Source organism: Scatophagus argus, chromosome 15 (assembly GCF_020382885.2).
Source record: "Scatophagus argus isolate fScaArg1 chromosome 15, fScaArg1.pri, whole genome shotgun sequence".
Classification (NCBI taxonomy): Eukaryota; Metazoa; Chordata; class Actinopteri; family Scatophagidae; genus Scatophagus; species Scatophagus argus.
Window position 1 is genome coordinate 11,149,102 of NC_058507.1, and position 19,222 is coordinate 11,168,323.

Consider the following 19,222-nt stretch of genomic DNA (forward strand, 5'->3'; position numbering starts at 1 on the left):
CAGTAGCCTGATAAGTGGCTTTATGGGGCAGAAATCTCCTGAGCAGCGTTATCTTCAAATTGTTCTAATAGAGGCTGTTGCTTTCTCTAAAAATGTGTGAATGTCTGAGTGTGGAGTTTCAGCTCTTGTCAGTGGAATCCTGAAGTAGGTTAAAAACTTTAATTAAGTCAATTTAAAAGATAATGGGAGATGGTGACTGCGCCAACATCAGGATGAACATCATTCAGCATGTCATGTTTATATGTGCTGAAGTATGTGACAAAATGCACCTCTCCTGATCGTCACACCGGATGCTACAAATGTATTTACTGTAGGCATTCTGCAGAGAGCAGCGTCTCAGTCTATATTTGTCCTTACACTTTTTGTAAACTACAGCAACAACACGAACAGTTCAGACACGAAGGCGTGCGTTTCATACATGCAACACAAGAAATGACAAATGAGGTTTTAGGCGTCAGGTCAACAGGCAGATAATGACGGACTAGTTGCGTGTTTGCATATCCATAGTGCTCCGGAGCTGCAACTACACGTTACCATGGTAGGTTCAGAGGGACAGGAGGGGAGGCCTTCTCTGGTATCCTCTGCAATAACATCCTGACAATGGGCACAGAACGGAGACAAGGACTGTATAGAGAGAAAGGCTAATGAAGGTTGAGTTCATTACCACTCAATTTAGGACCACCAGCATCCGGTGCTGGACAGATGTTGAGCACATGGACAGTAAAATGGTGATGTTAAATCATAGTAGAAACATATAACATCACACAAAGGAGAGGGAGAGACAGGGGATAGAGGAAGAGGAAGTGTTAAAAAAAGAAAAGGAGGTCAGACTTTGTGGTATGTTCACGCTGCAGGTCGACACAAAGGACCTGATAGCATATGACATATTGAGTGATTTGATTGAGCACTACATTCAGAGCCTTTATAAATGTAATTATTTAATTTAAATAATTATTTTATTAAATATTATAGTTTAATTATATCTATGTAATAATAAAAACTGATCCCTTAATTGGTACTCCTGAGAAATATTGAGTAATTCACATGGGAGAAAGTGCAAAAATATTTAAAAAACATTTAAATTTCTAACAAAGAGACCACTCTATAACCCCTCAATCACTTCAAACACATAAACAATCCTGCTGCATGATATAAATACAAGTAGTGCAGCTGTGCCTGTAATCATTTAATGTGAGACCTGATGGATCTGGCACTGCTTCTCTACTTACAAGTCCATTGGTGTTGTCCTTAGGTTGACCAGGTTTAATGGAGGGGCGCAAGGACGAGGGGACATGGTGGGAGTAATGCCGTGGCAGGTGATACACATGATGGGGGAAATAAGGCTATGAGGGTAAAAATAAAATGAAAATCATATGAGGGAGGTCAGACACACAAAAACAAAAATGATGCTGGGAAAAGATGCTAATTTGCTTGTTCTTTCTCAGTAAAGTGAGGTGCTGGTTATTTAAAAACCATGTGGCACATACAAAGACCTGTTAACTGCACGATTTTCTCAGGTGTAACTGCCAAGTGGGTCAATGCTACACTATGATAACGTGCCGAGCGCTGAGCTGCTAAATTTGGAAAGGGCCTTTTTAAAAACACTGCAGTTGTTTGTGGCTTGGTGAGGATCAGTGAGTTTCACTCAGCTGGCAAGAACTGTTCCTTCTGTCGCTGTTTGAGTTTTCTATATTAATACGGACACCTGAAAGACCCTAAGTAATATGTAATGGCCCACTGATGTAAACACAAGCACCCTTCCTGTCTTACCCGGTTGTAGAAAGGGTGCTGAGGGCCAGTCATTCCACTGAAGTAGGCACTGTGGGGCTGAGGAGGCAGGGGTCTGACGAATGAGCCTGTCGGGGTGCAGGCGGCAGAGGGCTGGCCATAAACTGACTGGGGACGGGGCACTGCTTCCTGCAGGGGCAGCGTGGGATAGGTCACTCCTCCCAAGTGCATCTGCTCCCTGGCGGCACGCACATCTAAGAGCAGAGAGAGCCGAGAGAAGAAAGAACAAGAGAGGGAGAGGAGAGGGAAGTGTTTTTACGCAGTGCTGATGATCATGTCTTGGCTATGACTATAAAGACCCCCTCAGATCCACCCACGCGTCAATAATTTTGCTTTATTTCATCATCCCAAGAGTTTAGACAGTTGTGAATCCACAGAGAAAAATACATATCAAACAACCAACATACACAAGAAAAAAATTCCTTGATTCCCAAAGCCCTGGAGGGAACAGAACAAGAGTTCTCCTTATCCAAAATAGAAGACAATCAAACAACTAAATGCTGCAGAGAAAACGAGCACAGATGTTACGATCACAACAATCTTCAACTGTGAATTCTATTCTCACTTTGATTTCCATTACTCCGTTTGCTCACAAACCAGCAGGCGTGCTGATATTCTGTCTTTTCCAAATGTTATGCCAGCCACGTGACGACTCTGGCACATGGAGCCCTTTGCTGTCCCTGACAAATAAATTCAAGCATGTAAACAAACAAAGCGGACCACGTGAACTCATAGACACTATCAGCGTGAGTACTTTGCCACAATTGTTTTCGCATAAATCAACCGGACTTCGAGAGGAGTTGAGTGGGAGAGATGGAGGGAGCTTTGGTAAAACATCTCAAATTAAAGTTAAATAAGCCCAGAGACAGAACAGAGTGGCTCTGTGTAGCTGGCAAGAAAGTAAGAACCAGAAACAGAAGCAGGCACCAGAATGTCTCCTGGTTATACAAGTGGCTGCTGAATGACACGCTGAGTGAGACCCAATCCAGCCTTGTGAACACAATGGAGGCCTTATGATGTGAGTCAGGCTCATGGGCGGGTATCACTGACAGCACTGCCCACTGGCTGGCCACAGGACACTGGGCACCAAGTACCGACTGGCCGCGGAGGGAGTGGAGGGAGTGGGATGACTGGGTAGGAGCATTGGTCACCTTCCGCTCCCTGGAGACGTGTGGAGGTGAAAACACCCACACACTTTTGAGTGCGCGCGCACACACATACATACACATACACATACACATACACATACACATACACATACACATACACACACACACACACACCTACACACTTTTAGGAAAGGAGTCCTGTACTTACAGACTGGACGTCTGCTTGTGGAGCTTGGTCAGCTGCACCCTCCATGACTCAACCTTGGCTAAATGGAACAGACTTTGTGTGTGCGACTTTGTGTGATTTCTGTGGTCTCATAACACTATGATGCGGCAACTTCACACTAGACGTCATTGACACTCCTGTATGGGCTGAATGGACACTGACGCACAGTAGCAGGAGTACAGCGCCACTCTGGCTTACAGTTTAATACTGATGCATTACTACGTCACTGCAACTACAAACTGTGAAATTCAGTACGCCGCTGGAGGCAGATAGATGACAGTAAGTGAAAATATTGTCCTGATACTGCAGCGCTGCATTGGAATCCTGCTCGACATTTGATTGTTTGGAAATGACAAGCAAGCTGTGGGTTTCTGAGAGCCCCTGCAGTGGGCGATTTTAGAGCAGACCCTGCTGAAATGTTATGAGTAATGTCACTGCCAAATGAGCTGGCAATGAATTCAAAACATCACATAGGAGACAGTTTGCTTTCTCCATACAAATGTATACCAAAGCCTTTTATGTACTTCAGACAAAAGTGTACAATTAACCTCTTTCTCTCTAACGCACACAAACAAATATATGCGCCTACTCCATATTAAGATGAAACATGAGAACAGTGTAATCTTGAGCCAATCTGAAGAAAAAGAGGGAAAAATGTTGTTTTTGGTCTGTGCAGTGTTTGTTGTGATGATACAAAGTAACATTATCTGTTTACACTGCATGTAAAGATTCCTAAAGTGGGACCATTTCTAAATACACCTGTCAGGTTTAATGCAGTGCACATTTGCAAAGTGTGGGTGAAGCATGTCAGTGATAAAACAACAAATAAAAACAGCAAAGCTACATGTAAATAAAAATGGCGAGAACAATGTGGCGTCATTCCACATCTTGTTGTCATCAGGATAGTTTAGTTGTCATTCAGTTGTCACGATAACAACTAAAACGTATCCATGACAAATGAACAAGCGCACTGACTGAGGACAGAAATGAAAAGTGAGTGAAAGGTTTGGAAAAAAAAAAAAATGAGACGTGGCATCTCAGGGTGCTGCAACACCTAACTAAGGCATTTTTTGCTGGATTTTCCTTTGATATGTTCGCCCATCTCTACAAATACTGAGTGTGTATGGACCTGCAATGATCTCCCTAAGTTTGGGGTCCAGGTTGACGGTGCAGGGCAGGAACATCTCCACATCTCTGGCAGTGAGGACGGGCGTCCTGGAGGAGAGGAAGACCTCGAAGCTGCGGATATCTCCGTCGATCTCCAGCAGCGGCTCCACGTCCTTAGTAGTGGGGATGTTCTTGGAGATTCTTAAGAAGTAAACAGAAGAAGATAAAGAAGTTTAACGGGAGCTAACCAAATGCTTGTTAAAAGACAATGTACAAAGTTGAGCAGTTTTATTGACACAAATACGTCAAACATGTCAGTTTACACTAAATTCTGGCTGCCAGTTTCAGAGCGGAAAAAACAAAAAGCATCACACTCAGATGAAAAAAGAAAAGAGGAAATAGCAAGCACTACTGTTAAGATCGAAGAGATATGCAACGGTCATCATCATCATGAGAGCAGAGAGATAACTGGATTTGGAGAAGGCAAGATAGTGAAAAGGGGGGATGTTTGAGGACAGATAGAGTGAGGGATGTTATCTTTACTCAGCAGAGGAGGAAACCTGAGAAGATGACAATCAGGGTAAATTAGCAAGCTACAGACAGAAGCACGTCATGATGCGCTGTCACAGTTAACATGATGTTTGTTGCCACAAACTCAAAGTAAACACCGTGTTTGGAAATTGCTAAATTACTGTGTGATATAGTTTTTCTGTCAATGCTGCAGGAAAAACAACACCACTGTATTATATTAAGAACTCTAGATTAAAAGGAAACCGAATTCAGCTTAAAATCATTGAAATCGTCACAAACCCTGGCAACATATGATACAAACCAGCAGTTCAGAGTTCTCACCAGCATATCCCTGATGATGAATACAGAGCATGAATACTTAAGTGTTATGAGGTGGGTAATTACAAATGCACAAGGCTAAACAAGATATCAAGGACAAGTGCAATGTAACATGGCCAAGGCCTCAAGAAAAGCAAACACCAACAACCCCGAGCAATCAGTTCATCCCGCTAATCCCATCATTCAGACATGAAAATATGACCACTCTGAGTGACTTCTGACACGGGCCATTCATCAGAATGTGCTGCTCTTATCAGATGAATGAGGAGACTCAGGCAGGGAGCGGATATTTTTCTCATCTCTGTATCCATTTCTCATCCGAACCATTCAATCATTTTTCTCAGTGGTAACTTTTCTCTCCCTACATCCTGCTTAACCTTCCCTCCTTCCAGTTCAACCCAAGCTCACCCTCCTCCTCCCCCTGCATCACCCAGTCTGTGTACTGGTATGCTGTGCTGAGGACACGGCCCGATAAAGTTTGGTTTTTCCCCGTTTTGTTTATTTTGGTTGTTTTTGGGAGTGAACACAGACTGGTCTTTCTGCGACTTGATTGGATGATTAGTACCATCGCTGCAGCACACTAGTTAAGTCGGGGTGAGGTCAACATCTGGCAGGGGTTCAACGCAGCACACTGTTAGCTAATAATCCAAACTATCTGCTAACCTAATCCAGTTAACAAAGTTGCGGTAATGTTGCTGGTGGACATTATCAGAAACCTGTTCTCATTTCCATTTTAGGTTTTTAGCAGATAGTCCTGTCCAGACTGCTTACACTGAGCGAACAGGTAGGGGTCCAATCTTCTGTTCAAGGGCATTTTGACAGGCCAGATGGCTGGTGATGGACACATCTGCTGTTGCAGGGCTCAAACCTGTGACCTTGTAGTTACATGATGTCTCTAACCAAATGTACATGTCTGGCAAGCTATACAGCGATGGAGGTGTCCTAGAGAGGCATGTTGCCCTGATAAGAAATAAAAGTGAGCTACTCATATGTGCAGAGTTTCACAGGAAAGCTGAATGCTGCATGTGCCAAACTCCTTTTAAAGAAGCGAAATGTAAATAATTCTAACAAAATCTAGACTTTTTACATCTGTTCTCCATTCGCACACCTCTCCTCAGTCCTGTTTCATCCTCTGGCAGAGATGCACTGCTCAGCAGACCAGCCCAGGTGAGTCACCCCATCCCCACTGTCCGCACCCGACTGCCAGTACAGACACACACAGACTGAAAGAAGAGAGGACAGGCTGTGAGCAGGGAGGACACAGAGGCACAGCTGGGCTCCAGTGGACAAAGCCCTCTCAGTGTTCATTCCATTAGAACCTTTAACAAGACCCAAAAGGTCAAGGAAGCTCCATGTTGGCACACAGATGAACCCTGCTCATGTGACCTCTGCTGAGGAGGATGGGTGAGACCTCTGAAGGCACAGATGTTACCTGCACACTCACACACACAAACAAACACACACACACACACACACACAGACAAACAGCACCAGTGAACAGTGCCACTGCTGATTCAAATGACAAAAACAACTGTGTAATGTCCACTGTGTACACCTGGGCAGTGAGGATGGGGAAATTCAAAGGCACAGATGAATGGTGGAGCGTGCATCTGTGCAAGTACATTTACAGTACATGCGGGTGTTTGGTTCCTTTTCCCATGAACTGTATTAACCCGTAAGCAGACTGAGAGAAGCCTGTGCTTTTCCCCATTTCCAGCTGGCTTACTGCTGTTTATTTGTGGGTCCGCAGACACAGACCAACAGGAGCCAGTGACTCACACAGACACACACACACGAACAAACACATACACACTCAAACACAGGGCACTTCCTTTTGCTATACAGAGAACACCCTCCAAAGACTTTCTAAGGAATCTTGAGTCTTTTTATAGGACCGTGTAACATAACTCAGTGGTGTGTGTGCAATTGGGTCGTAGTGTGTCAAAAACGAGAAAAAACAATAATAACAAAACTTAGACAGCAATCTGTAGTGATTTTAACGACTATCAATCGTTTATTTCATAAATTTATTATGGCCTAAAGTTATACAGTTGATAAGTATGCAAAACTGAAAAAAGTTCAAGAACTCGTGTATCTTGCTTTATTATCACGTCCTTTAGAAAGCCGACACAAGAGCAACATACTTTGTGTACATGGCCCAACAACCCCAGCATCCAAGAAACTAGCTACAACTGCGCATATTTTGCTGACCTGCGTGTTTGCTCTGGCCTACTGTAGTACACTGCAAACATGCAGGAGCACAAACATCTGTGTCTTCCAAAGAAAACCAGGAGCTGGTGAGAAGAACAAATCAAGGACATCCATCGCTGACTTAAGACTCAGACAGATGGAAAGAGAAAGGAGAGAGTCAGAGGTCCATTCCTGGCGTTCTCCGCTGATTGCTCCGACATGTCTGCAGGAGCAGCTGGCCAGTGGAGCTCACACTTCAACACTGGCCTTTTAAGATCATTGGTAAAGATCAGAAGGCACCAAACACTGGATGGTTAATAAGGAGCATTACAGAAAAATAAAAACAATGGAAGAAACACAATTTCTGGAATACTGACAGTTGATAATCCACTAGAGTGATTGTGGCCAAAAGTCTGAACTGTTAAAGAACAAACAGTATTCATTAAATGACAATAGCAGTTTGTCAATGAGACTTAACCACTTCAAATGACATCCTCTGAAGTTAACTAATGATGAGTTGTTGGCCTTGGCATTAAGCAATTGACACAAATCACTTCAGACTTAGTCATCATCACAGTGAACAGACGAGACAGACAAAATGAACAAAGCCATTCTTATCAGCAATCAGTTGCCAAATGACAAGATGGATGCTCGGGTTGGAGTGCCAAGGAAACCGGCCTGCTACTTTCAAGCAGGCCGAGGATGAGTGAGATAAAGGCCGTCAGGCATCCCGGCAGCCGTTCCTGCACAATGGGTCCATTGACAGGACCCAGCTTATAGCTAGAGCAGTACAGGCGCTTAGGCCCAGTCACTCTCTGTGTGGCGTGGCCACTGGGAGCTCTCTGAGCTTATCCAAATGCTAATAGGTCCCAAAGCTGACTGGAGCAGAGCCTTTCTTCTCCTCTCAACCTCCCACACGCTGCAGCTGACGGGAATGAGCAGAATTCATCTCTCTATCCCTTCCGTCCGCGATTTGGCCACCGAGTATGAATGTGCCACTTGACTTTGCTTTACAGCTGCTCTGTGTGCTTACAGATGATATGCGCGTGCACGCCACAAAGAGGTGGTCTTGCTGCCAAACATTTCCATAAAGGGGCCCAAAGACAGAGCAAGATGCCTACAGAACAGACAAACGCCTGTGCACATTGTGTTTGAGAAGCTCAAGAGTTTCGATGTCAGGCACTGTGTGACCAGTACAACAGTGTGTGGGTGAAGAAGTTAACCAGGCCCGGGTCCGGCACATTCCTCTCCTGGTCAGAGTCATGTCAGAGTCGCAGGCACGGCGTCTGCCAAGAGTGTGGATGAACCCAGCGAGGGCCCCTCTGGGAGAACAGTGGACAGACCAGTTAGCTGGCGCGTGGACTCTCAACATCAATGCTGAGAGAGGTTATTGTTACAGTAGAACCTGCCAAAGCCTCCACCACCCCGAAGGCGGAGACGGAGAGCAAAAACATGTTTTCACTTTAGATGACGCCATTCTCTTTGTCTCCTTGAAATCCAGACTTATTTCCCTGATTTGAATCAAATTCTTCATGTAATGTGGACACCCTCTGTCTCTGGTCTCCTATCTGTCTCCAACTTTCTCTTTTTCCTGATTCCTTGTCTTGGCGGTGCCAATTGACAACTTGTGGCCACGTCTGCTTTCCATACACATTCATAGCAAAGTTTATTTCAATAATTGAAACTCTCTTGTACTAAGCTGGACCTGTGCATCCCAAAGCAAAACCACAGAGACATGTAGGCTAATAGGAAACACACCAGGCTGATAAAAACTGAGCTGCTCCAGAGCGAATGGCCTCCCTTTGAGATGGGCTCAGGACTTTCAGTGGTTCCCTAAAATGTTGATTAAATTCATGTGTAGCACTGAAATGGAGCCTCCTTGTCCCAGACCCCAAAAACCTTAACTGAACCCTCCACTCAGAGTAACTAAGGCTTCATTCTTGACAAATAGTAAAACACTAAACCTCAGCGTGGTGATTTACGCTCCAGAGGAGAGTTTGGAGGATCCTATGGCCATGGCAGAGTTCGTTCATTGTGACACTAATTACACCACGAATTCCATATCAGCACATGTGGTTGTCTGGTAGCTGTAATGGCCAAGTGATAGGCCGTAAGATGCCAAATTAAGAGGGGTGGACTGCAAAAGTGAAGACAAATGTGCTCTCCTGCAGCAGATAATACATCTGGAATAAGTCTGCTATGGAGCTGAAATCACTACAATGAGATATGAATGTGACAATAAAGCTTGGGATTCTCAGGCTTAAACAGTAATCCTCTTCAACTTAACTTCACTGGGTGGGACGTGTGCATCACAAATAAGATGAGGGAGGGATAGGAGAATGCCAGTTACTACATGAGGATGGGAGAGAAAACACTACACAAAGAGATCATGCTGTATAGTACAAAAGCCTCTCTAATTCAATCTCAGTCAGCAATGATTACTGATTATTAAGAACTTCCTTTTGAATCTGAAGCACACTGATCAAGACCACAGCAGACAAGTATGATGACTAAATTCTGGTGCTATACTGCTGCTGCTTTAAAAGCAGAGATGTGGAAGGAAAGGACACTCGTACAGACTGGATAGGCTCAATCTTCAAACTGCAAAATAATAAAGACACACCCTCACAGGGCTTGACCTCCACTGACCTTTGAAGGGCCAGGATGTTAATGTCAGTGAAGGGCCGGATGTCCGCCTGTGTTTGTGTGACTATCAAGTGTGCCAGTAGCTCCTGTAGTGGCTGAGTGGCAAATCTTGTTGTCCACTTATAGGTCAGTCCTGAATGTCTTGCAAGCCTGTACTGCTTTTTATAATCAGTCCCCCACCTTCCAGCGGTTCCAGCACAGAGAGACAGCACAGTGATCAGCAATAATGTTCAACACCAGAGAAATACCAGAGTTTCAGGCAGATGTCTGCTTCTCAGCCCTCGGCTTCCTTTCCTTCTCAGTGTCACATTTAAATGTTAATCCAATCTTGTTGCCACTGATGGATGACTCTATAACTAAAGAGCAGGGCAAGGCAGAGGTGTAGTAGAGGCTTTTACTTCATTTGAAATGACTCTTTATTCTTTGTACAAAATGGGAACACAGCAGTTCTCTTGTTTCAGACCAATTAGACTAATCCTTCAACCTCGGCTTACAGGAAGAAATGAAAAGGGCTTTAAGGATTTTTCTAACAAAGCAGGCTGCATGACGTTCTTTCCGTCCTCACGTTGTAGCCTCCACACACACAAACACACCTCCTCCTGTGTCACCTGTACACACTGGCCATGGCTGCCATTGTTTTTTTTTTTTTTATTATTACATTTTGGGCAGCTCACCGGGGGGCTGAGTGGTGGTGGAGCTGGCTGTGGCTGATTCATAACTGAGTCACCACCGCCAAACACCTGAGGGATGGAGGAACGAAACGACAATGCAGGCCAGGCCAACACACACACACACACACACACACACACACACACACTCAAATGGAATCAGCAGAGGACCAGTTTCACTGTATAAACAGCCATCATGTGGGAGCCACGGGACATGTGCCTGAATCTGTGTACGTCCACCACCTGGACTATCTCACTTGGAGCAGCAGCATCACCTGAGGCTTTGAATACAACCGTGACAAACCGATGGCAAACATGGCCAGCAGTAATTCTGCTGGTATCTGCTCCCGTATTCACAAGCTTTGATTGCTTTACCTTCTTTTGCCTCCTGAGACTGGACTCTATTCTTCTCACTCTCTCTTAACGCCCTTTCTTATCTAATACCAACCCTCTCCCTTTTCCATCTCTACCTCACACCTACCATACTTTCTTTTTTGTCTCTGACCGTCTTTATCTGCTCATCGGTGATGTTAGTCTGTCAGCACGCAAGTGCAAAGAATCAATGCCCGGCCGGTGTCCTATCAGCGATGGGGCCAGAAGTCTACTGAGACATAGGTTGCTTCGAAAAAGTCTTTACAAATTCACTCGTGTCTGCAGGCCTCTGCGCAAAAGGCAGTGCAATGAACGAGGGCATTACCAGTTTTACTCTGTCTTTCACTGAAAGCTCGGGGGACAATGGGCTTGTTCAGAGGCGAGAAGCGGAAAAACCATTTTTGGGCATGTGCCGTGCATCTAGATGATTGAAAGTGTCACGAATACGATGAGAATTCACATGAACAATACTGCAGCGTGGCAAACAATAAAGACTTTTCATTTGAGGGCAGGATAGGTTCAAAAGTATTCATCATAAGAAAAGAATAGGATCTCACCATTTTTTGCAGCAAGATATTTAAGAGCTTATTAAAGGATTCCACATAAAGGGAATCACCCGCGTGAGCTTTGGAACAGCACTTTTATCCCGGCACATAATTGTGACCAAATTACAATAATTGCACCAATTAAAGTAATCCTGAATGAGAAGAGAGCGTCATCTTAATGTTTCAGTACTTGGGATAAGAGTCTCTCTAATTAAGACTGAATTGCCTGGCTACATATTCACTCAGAGTGCTATTAGAGAAAATAAAAAGTTTTGAAGTGTCCGAGAAGTGCCTGGCTCTAGTCACATCTCAGAGAGGGGGATTGTTTGGTGGATGAATGCAGGGTCAGACACAACAACACAGATGGGAAGAGAGGATGAAGGAGAGAGTGGAATAGTTGATTCTTAACAAGCTGTGACGTAAGCATAAAAGACATCAAGATTGCTTTAGCCACAAATATTGGCAGCGAACAGCACTTATGAACACTGAAATTTTACCTGACAACAATTTCTCTGCTGTGTTCTGCTTCCTGCGCCGTGTGTGTTTGTTGAACGCAGCCTGCATCTCAGGGTCTGATTAATTACACTGATTCTCTGGGGAGTTGGGGTTGACATATGTTCTTGCACTGGTGTGAGAACTAAGTGTGTGTGTGTGCGTGCGTGCATACGTACCGGTTTTATGCGTGATCTGAGTTGTATGCATGTGTGTGTTCAATCGTAAATGCTTGTAGTGACAAATAGTGTTTGTACGTGTGCTTGTTTCCGTTACAAGATGCATGCATTTTACCACAATTTGCGAGATTCTGTGTATGTGTACGGCATGCAATAGTTTGTGTGTATTTGTATGTGGGTGTGTGTAATGAACAGAGGATTCAGGTGCAACGCCAGAAACACACTCCTGAGTGCGGCGGGGGCATCCTGGCACAGACAGGGCACCAGATGTCAGAGCAGTGCAGGAACCTGCTCAGTGGACCAGTGACACTTTTTTTTTTTTATCTAAAGCTGAAAAGGGAATCTGGTCGTCCAGGAATAAACTCTCTGTGGGCCTGAACTAAACACACGTCCATACATCATTAAGTCCAAATATGTTAACCCTTCAAATTCAACACAGACTATTTTCAAATTACCATAGTAAAAAAATAAAATTAGAAACTAATAATTAGAGACACTGACTTAAACTGTTGCCTACAGACTGAATGAACCGTCCCTGAAGGTGTGTCCTGAAGCCAACTGATTGTGCACCCTGATCACACTTACACTACAGCAAAAAAAAAAACTTTCAACATCAAAGGGGTCTTAACATGCAACACCAGTAAATACAATCTATATGCTCAAATACCCAATGTAGCCTGGCCTATAAATGGAAAACCTACCAGACCACATGATACAAGAATTTCTGAGCACAGATGCAACATTAGAAATCAGTTCATACATCCCTGTTGTGGAGGTCTTACTAACTAAACAGTATTCAAAAGAGAGGAAGAGGTGCGCGTGGGCCCAAAACATCATGTGTATCATGTATTTCTCCTTGTGCTTCTGTCCAGCACCTATTTGATGTGCTTGGATCCACATGCCTGTGTAAACCTTTTGCATTAGTGATTTATCAATTATTTTCTCAATTAATCATTCTGTGAAATATTAGAAAGACAATGCAAATAATATTTTTTTCCAAGAAGGCAGGTTCCCATCTTCAAAATCCAAGATATTCCAAGATTTTCAGTTTACTAACACAGAAAACAATGTAAACCACTAAGTCTCTGTAAATTTCTTCTTTAAGAAAAGACTAATGCTGTTTGTTTATTGCAGGAAGGTCCAATCATATCATTGTCTTTAAAAAACAGATACCAGCAAATTAAGTAAAAGATTTTGCTGGTTACTGATTTCACAAAGAAACACACAGTCCCCCAGGAATCAACTGTTTCAAAAAAGCTGATGCGGCCCCAAATAGAGAATAAAAATAACAAGTAGGTTTTCAAAAACGTCAAAGGTCAAAACAATAGCCAGGGGTCCAACAAAAGTGTCCTTGAGCAACATTCAGATCCTGTTCTTGCTCAGACACTTGAAATCACTCTACTGAAGAGCTTCTACTACACGGCTAAATGTAATGTAATGACTAAACAACATCAAGGAAATAAAAAATACAAAAGCCCATTAACAGTCAAATGACTGGGCTGCTTTAAAGCAATAACCATGAAGCAGGAAAGAGCTAGGTAAGCTGTAGTCATTAAGTCTGTAGTGGCAGCTAAAACAAGGAACAACTGACTCCTGAGAAGAGGCGTTTCTGAGAAGAAACAAAAACGCTGAAAATGATAGTCACAAGGCCGCAGGGTCCAAACTCAATTTGCTAGTGATGAAAAAATAAACACAGATTTAGGGTTGTTAATTTGACAGCTATAAATATGAGGGTCGGTCCAGAACTTGTTTTGTTTTCTGTTCCGTTTCTGTCAGTGTGCTGGAGAGGCCATGACGCTGGCTCACTGCTCGAGGTGTAATGTGTAGCTTTTCCCGCAGAACTAGAGAGACAAACATTTCAGCTGCAATTTGTGTGTGTGAGAGAGAGTGTGCGTGTAAGCTTGATTGCTTTTAGCCAATATCTCCCACAGACAGTGCCATCTTTGTTACATAGTTCTTTCCCCCTGCTACCACGCATTAGTCTGGGCAGCCCCCTGTCTTACCGTTAATGATAGAAATCGCTGAGGTTATTAACCGATTACACATTCTTCATCAGATTAGGAGGGCTGTACTGGCCCACTCCCGCTACGGGAATTAGCGCTACGCATTTCTCTTCACGCCATGTCTAACAATGACACTTCACAGCCCTTCATGGACACTTGTTATTGCCAGGCAAGTTGCTAAAAACAGCTTATAGTGGTTTTGAAAGCATGTGTTTGTGTGAGATATGAGGGAAGGTGGGTGTGTGTCTATTTTTTCTCTCTTTTCTAGGTATTCAGCTATACGCTATAGAGATCACTTGTCACCTCGGTCACTAAGAGGAACTCTTTGGAACTCATGCAATATTTCACCATTGTTTAGTATGGGGTTGATTTTGTTTTAATTTGGAAGGATAGGGAGGGCATTATGTCTAAACTGAGACACTAGACTGACACTAAACTCACTTGACACTGAGCCAAATTTAGGACCTCAGTCAAGGATCAAACCTGTGTTTTATGTTTACCTTTAAAAAGATTTATCTTGACAAAGATTTACAAACTATAATAGTTTTGTTGCTCTGTGTACTGTGGTCTACTGAGCTGTAGCAAGCCTCATACAAAGGAGAGGAGAGGAAGTGCATGCTGCCTTGTGACTGAGATGCAGGGCGACAGTTGACCTATAAGGGGCTGACTCACCCCCACGTTCACTTCACCACTAATATATTCACTTAGTAACGCTCAGGGGATGTGCAGTTCTGTTGTGTAAAAATGGTTGAACACAACAGCTCGCACACATGCACTACAACTACAAAGAATGATATACAGGAAACGGCCCACTGTTTGAATTTTAGGGAGAAAATAAGATCTGATATGTGTGCACATGGGCTGCGCACTTGTGTATGCACACACACTGCTGAGGAGGGAAGCAAAGAGAAGCAGCTATCCATTTCTCAAGCAGACAGACAGTCGGGAGAAGGGGGCCTGAGGTTCTGAGAGGCCAGTCAAGTGCCCATCCATCGCTAAAGAAAAGACAGAATATCTCATCCAGAACAAAAAAGGGACCTGGGATTATAAGAAAGAGGAAGAAAAGAGCACAGAGACAGAAAAAGATACACAGACAGAGGCCAGAGTCTTATCAGCGGAAGATTAGCGCAAGAGATAAAGCCTCGAGGCAAGGCGTTGTGTTTAGCCTGTTTGAGGCTTCCTGTCATCATCATTAAGGCCTCTTCTCCGATGGCCACTGCGGAACAGAGCAGCCATTTGGAAAGACATCCAGTGAGGAGGAAGATAAAGAAAGACAGGACCGTTGGTCAAAAACAACATATATTTACTCTAATGAACACTGTAAACCCTATCCCATTCTGTGGTCAATCCAGGCATTTTAGTCTAGAAATGCTGCAGCATTTCATGGCTGTCCCTAGTGTATAATTATATCTCCCAGATTTATTTTCCACAAATTGTCAATATAGATATCCAAAAGTTTCAGCCTTCTGACTAAGACATTTCTCATCTATCTTTTACTCTGTCCTCACCTCATACTATACATGTCCCACTAGAGTGCCATAAAAAAGCATGGAAGGTAATGCCCATTGTCTTTGAAAACCAAACAACAAAAACCTAGTCTAATGAGGCAGCGGTTTGCCTTGGAGATTGGGGGGGGGGGGGGGTTGTCTGCTGAATCTAGCTGGCTGACTGGCTGACAGTAACAGTCTGTGACACTTCACTGCCCCAGGAGTTGTAGGCACTAGTGTATTGTGACAGAGTGCAACCTTTAAAGGCCAGCGACTGATGCACAACAGCACCCAAACCCAGCGACTCGGGTCTCCTCATCTCGTCTGTGGTGATCACGCCTACAAGCATCCGTGACGACACGTACACTGGCATGAGCAGTCATACTGTTTACAAACAGAGAGGTAAAAGACTTTTCCTTCACTGCTAAACTAAAAACATATGAGCATTAACTGTCGCTTGTCCAGTTTTATGGAAGTTCCTTTCATAAATCCAAAGAAGTCCAGGTTATAATACAGTCAACATTTGCCTTGTGCATTATGATCAAAAGTTGCATGTCAGATGCTAAATTAGTGAGGCACTCACATCCACTGGCAATAATACGCAGCCCACACAGAAAACAAAATCCTCTACTGCCACCTGCTGGTCAAACCTACTTACGTCATTATTTTAAAGAGAGAGAATGTAAAGAAATATGATTTATTGACTCAAGTTCTTTAATTCTGTTACAGGTCTTGGATCTCGTCAGGAACACATGAACAACTCTGCATCTGTCCTAATTTCCATTTTAATCTGTGCTAAAGGTAGCTACTCTGCAAATGCCATTCCCCAAGAAAGGAGGAGACTGATAGAAATAGAGTATAACAAGAACAAAGAAAGTGAAAAACAATTTAAAAAAACTAGAAAAAAAAAATGTAGGTCTACTGAAAAAAGCTTTACACCTTGTAGATCACATAGTAGTAGGTAGTAGTTAAAGAAGGGGTGACTGTATTTGTACCTCTCGTAGATGGTCTTAAGAGTGACCTGGTCAGACACTCCGTCAGTCTCTTCCAAAAAGAGGATGATCCACGAAGTTCTGTAAGGCCATTCTTCTGTCAGGTTGATCCACGACGCCAGTCGGTCCCAGTTAAAGATGATCTGATTGGCCCGCAACAGACGACCTGTCAAGATACAAGATACAAGAGACGGTTTATTTGTCACACACACAATCATACACGGTACAATGTGCAGTGAAAATCTTTGTGTCCCTGCTACCAAAAAATAGGTAAATAAAAAATTTAAGTTTAAAGAATTTTTTATTTGTCAGCAAAGGATGGAGGTTTGGTGGCCTGAGAAGTCGAAGATATAGTCTTTCATCTACACTACTTGATGCTTAATAATCCATCCAAAGTTGTGATATGAGTAATATAGACTAATATAGGCCTATTTTATCTCATTTTATTTTAATACTGGAAACACCTATTGCCACATCCCACAAGAATAAGATATTTATATTATATCTGATATGTTTAACATTATGGTTTCAATATAGAGGCTTGCCGTCTCAAGTTTCACACAAGCAGATCAAAATCAAAGTGTCAACAGTGTTGACTGTTTCTGTGCTGCTGCTGCTCTGTTCTGTTTGTATAATCTGTGATTGAGGTTGTGCTCAAACAGAATACAGTTCATTCTTCACCTGTGATAGAAACAATGTTGAGCAGCCTCCGCATGGTCTGTGGACTGATGTCGCTGAACCAGTCCTCGGTAACCAGCAGCTTGGTCAGGTCAAAAGACATCTGTCTGGTGATGGTCCTCTGCATCTGTCGACGTCGGTATGTGTCCTGAACAAGAGTACAAGGAAGGAGCAGAAACTGAAATTGGATCTGTCGGGTTTCCAATTGACTTTGACAGATTAGTAGTCTCCAAGATTACGGTTTCATTTGTCATTTTAGTGCAGTTTGATTCCTCCAATGAGGGCATGAAGTGACAGAACTTTACAGAACTTTGTAAAGAAAGAATCAAAACTGCATTTTTATTGGAGTTCTATGAAATAAATGCTGCAGGCATTGATGTAAAACCACTACAGCCACAGGGGACAAGTCTTTAAAATTAGACCTCTGCAAGGACAAACTGAAAGCATGAGAATAACAAAAGCATAATGTTACTCTTGATCATTGCAGAGGTTTCAACTGTTGATTACTTGCACGTCAACAGTGCTGCAAGCTGTGCATCATGAGAGAGGGGAGATGGCATTTCAGGGTCACCACGTGATCTCAGGTCATGTCACTGTAAAACCTCATGCTTGAACAGATTGATGAATACATGTAGATGGGTGGATATTGTTGACTTCCTGTGCATCCTATAAATATTGAAAGCAATATTTTGCTGTTATTCAAAATAAAAAAATGGTACTACAACTTTTTCAGTTGCATACAAGCAGTTACTGATAGTGAAGATAACCAAGCAAGGGCTTGCAACTTAACCTTATAAAAGCAATGTTTTCTTTCATTTTGCTTCTTCTCTCTTCCCTTGAATAATGTGCATGTTTCCAGGAGAAAAACAAGTAATTCCCTGTGACTGACAAATAAAAATCAAAGAACCACTGTCTAGAGCTGAACAGTCATGACACACAGGCAAGCTATTGACACAGATCTACCGGAGAACATCTGTGATGATATCAGACAGCTGCCATGGTCATGAGCCAAAGCAAGGCTTTTGGTTGACTTTGAAGTCGTAACGCCAGTCTCATGACCTCTTTCCCAGAGAGATGAAACATATGGCCACCACTCAGTCAGAACTGGAAAGGTCTATCATACATTCAGCCCTTCGTGGCTGACTTTACATGCTGATGTTACTGTAGTTTCACATCTTTATTGGTTCATTTAGATGAATGCTCTGCATGCTTCTACTGGTTCTTCTCCTTGATAATACACTGTTCAATCATTCAGTGAAAAATAAATTGAGGTGGGTGGCTGATTTATTCATTCTTCTATAAGCACTGAATGTTTCAGGCCATAAATATTTTCATTATAAATAGGATTCATTTCATTCTAGTTAATGGAATTAAGATGGCAGAGATACTCCTGTCATCCACAACTTGAGAAGCTACACGAGTTTGAAGAGCCACTAATTCACCCCACCCACCAGATAACCTAATCTCCACTTATAGAAGAGCGCCTTCCTGCCAAGTGCTAGCTAATGGCGGAGGGCAAATAAAGAGCATGCCGCCAGATAATAAAAGGCCAACACCAATTATTGGGGGCACTAGTAAACCCGGGGTACAAACAAATGTAAAACAAACAAACAAACAAAAGAGGGAGGCAGGAAGGAAGGAGGAGTAGTGGGAAGGTCTCGCAGGGGGGAGGAAGGAATCAACGACAGCAGTAGAGTCACTTAGCCTCCTGCCAGCAGACCTGGTGCCAGTGTTTTGTCACAGAGACCTACTGCTGCTAGGTCTTGTCATTAGGCTGGGGCAACGCAGCAGGAAGGATAAACAGTCATTACATCAATTACACCAGGAACCTTGGCCGCACACCGAGCACCTCTCTCTTCTCGTCTCGGTGTGTCTCCTTCTGTCCTCTGGC

The 19,222-nt window shown here is 43.3% G+C and overlaps 1 protein-coding gene across 3 annotated transcripts in view; it reads right to left on the minus strand.

Moving 5' to 3' along the window:
• The window catches only part of kidins220a (kinase D-interacting substrate 220a), a 41,423-nt gene that overhangs the window by 6,461 nt on the left and 15,740 nt on the right, over positions 1-19,222 (minus strand). For 2 of the 3 annotated variants that reach the window (XM_046412274.1, XM_046412273.1), the window contains exons 22-26: positions 17,335-17,479; positions 16,657-16,819; positions 4,253-4,431; positions 1,771-1,982; positions 1,230-1,343 (exon numbers count right to left, since the gene is read on the minus strand). In XM_046412274.1, coding sequence (XP_046268230.1) covers positions 1,230-1,343; positions 1,771-1,982; positions 4,253-4,431; positions 16,657-16,819; positions 17,335-17,479 — 813 coding nt within the window. The remainder of the gene's footprint in view (positions 1-1,229; positions 1,344-1,770; positions 1,983-4,252; positions 4,432-16,656; positions 16,820-17,334; positions 17,480-19,222) is intronic. The other variant, XM_046412275.1, reaches the window with a different exon arrangement.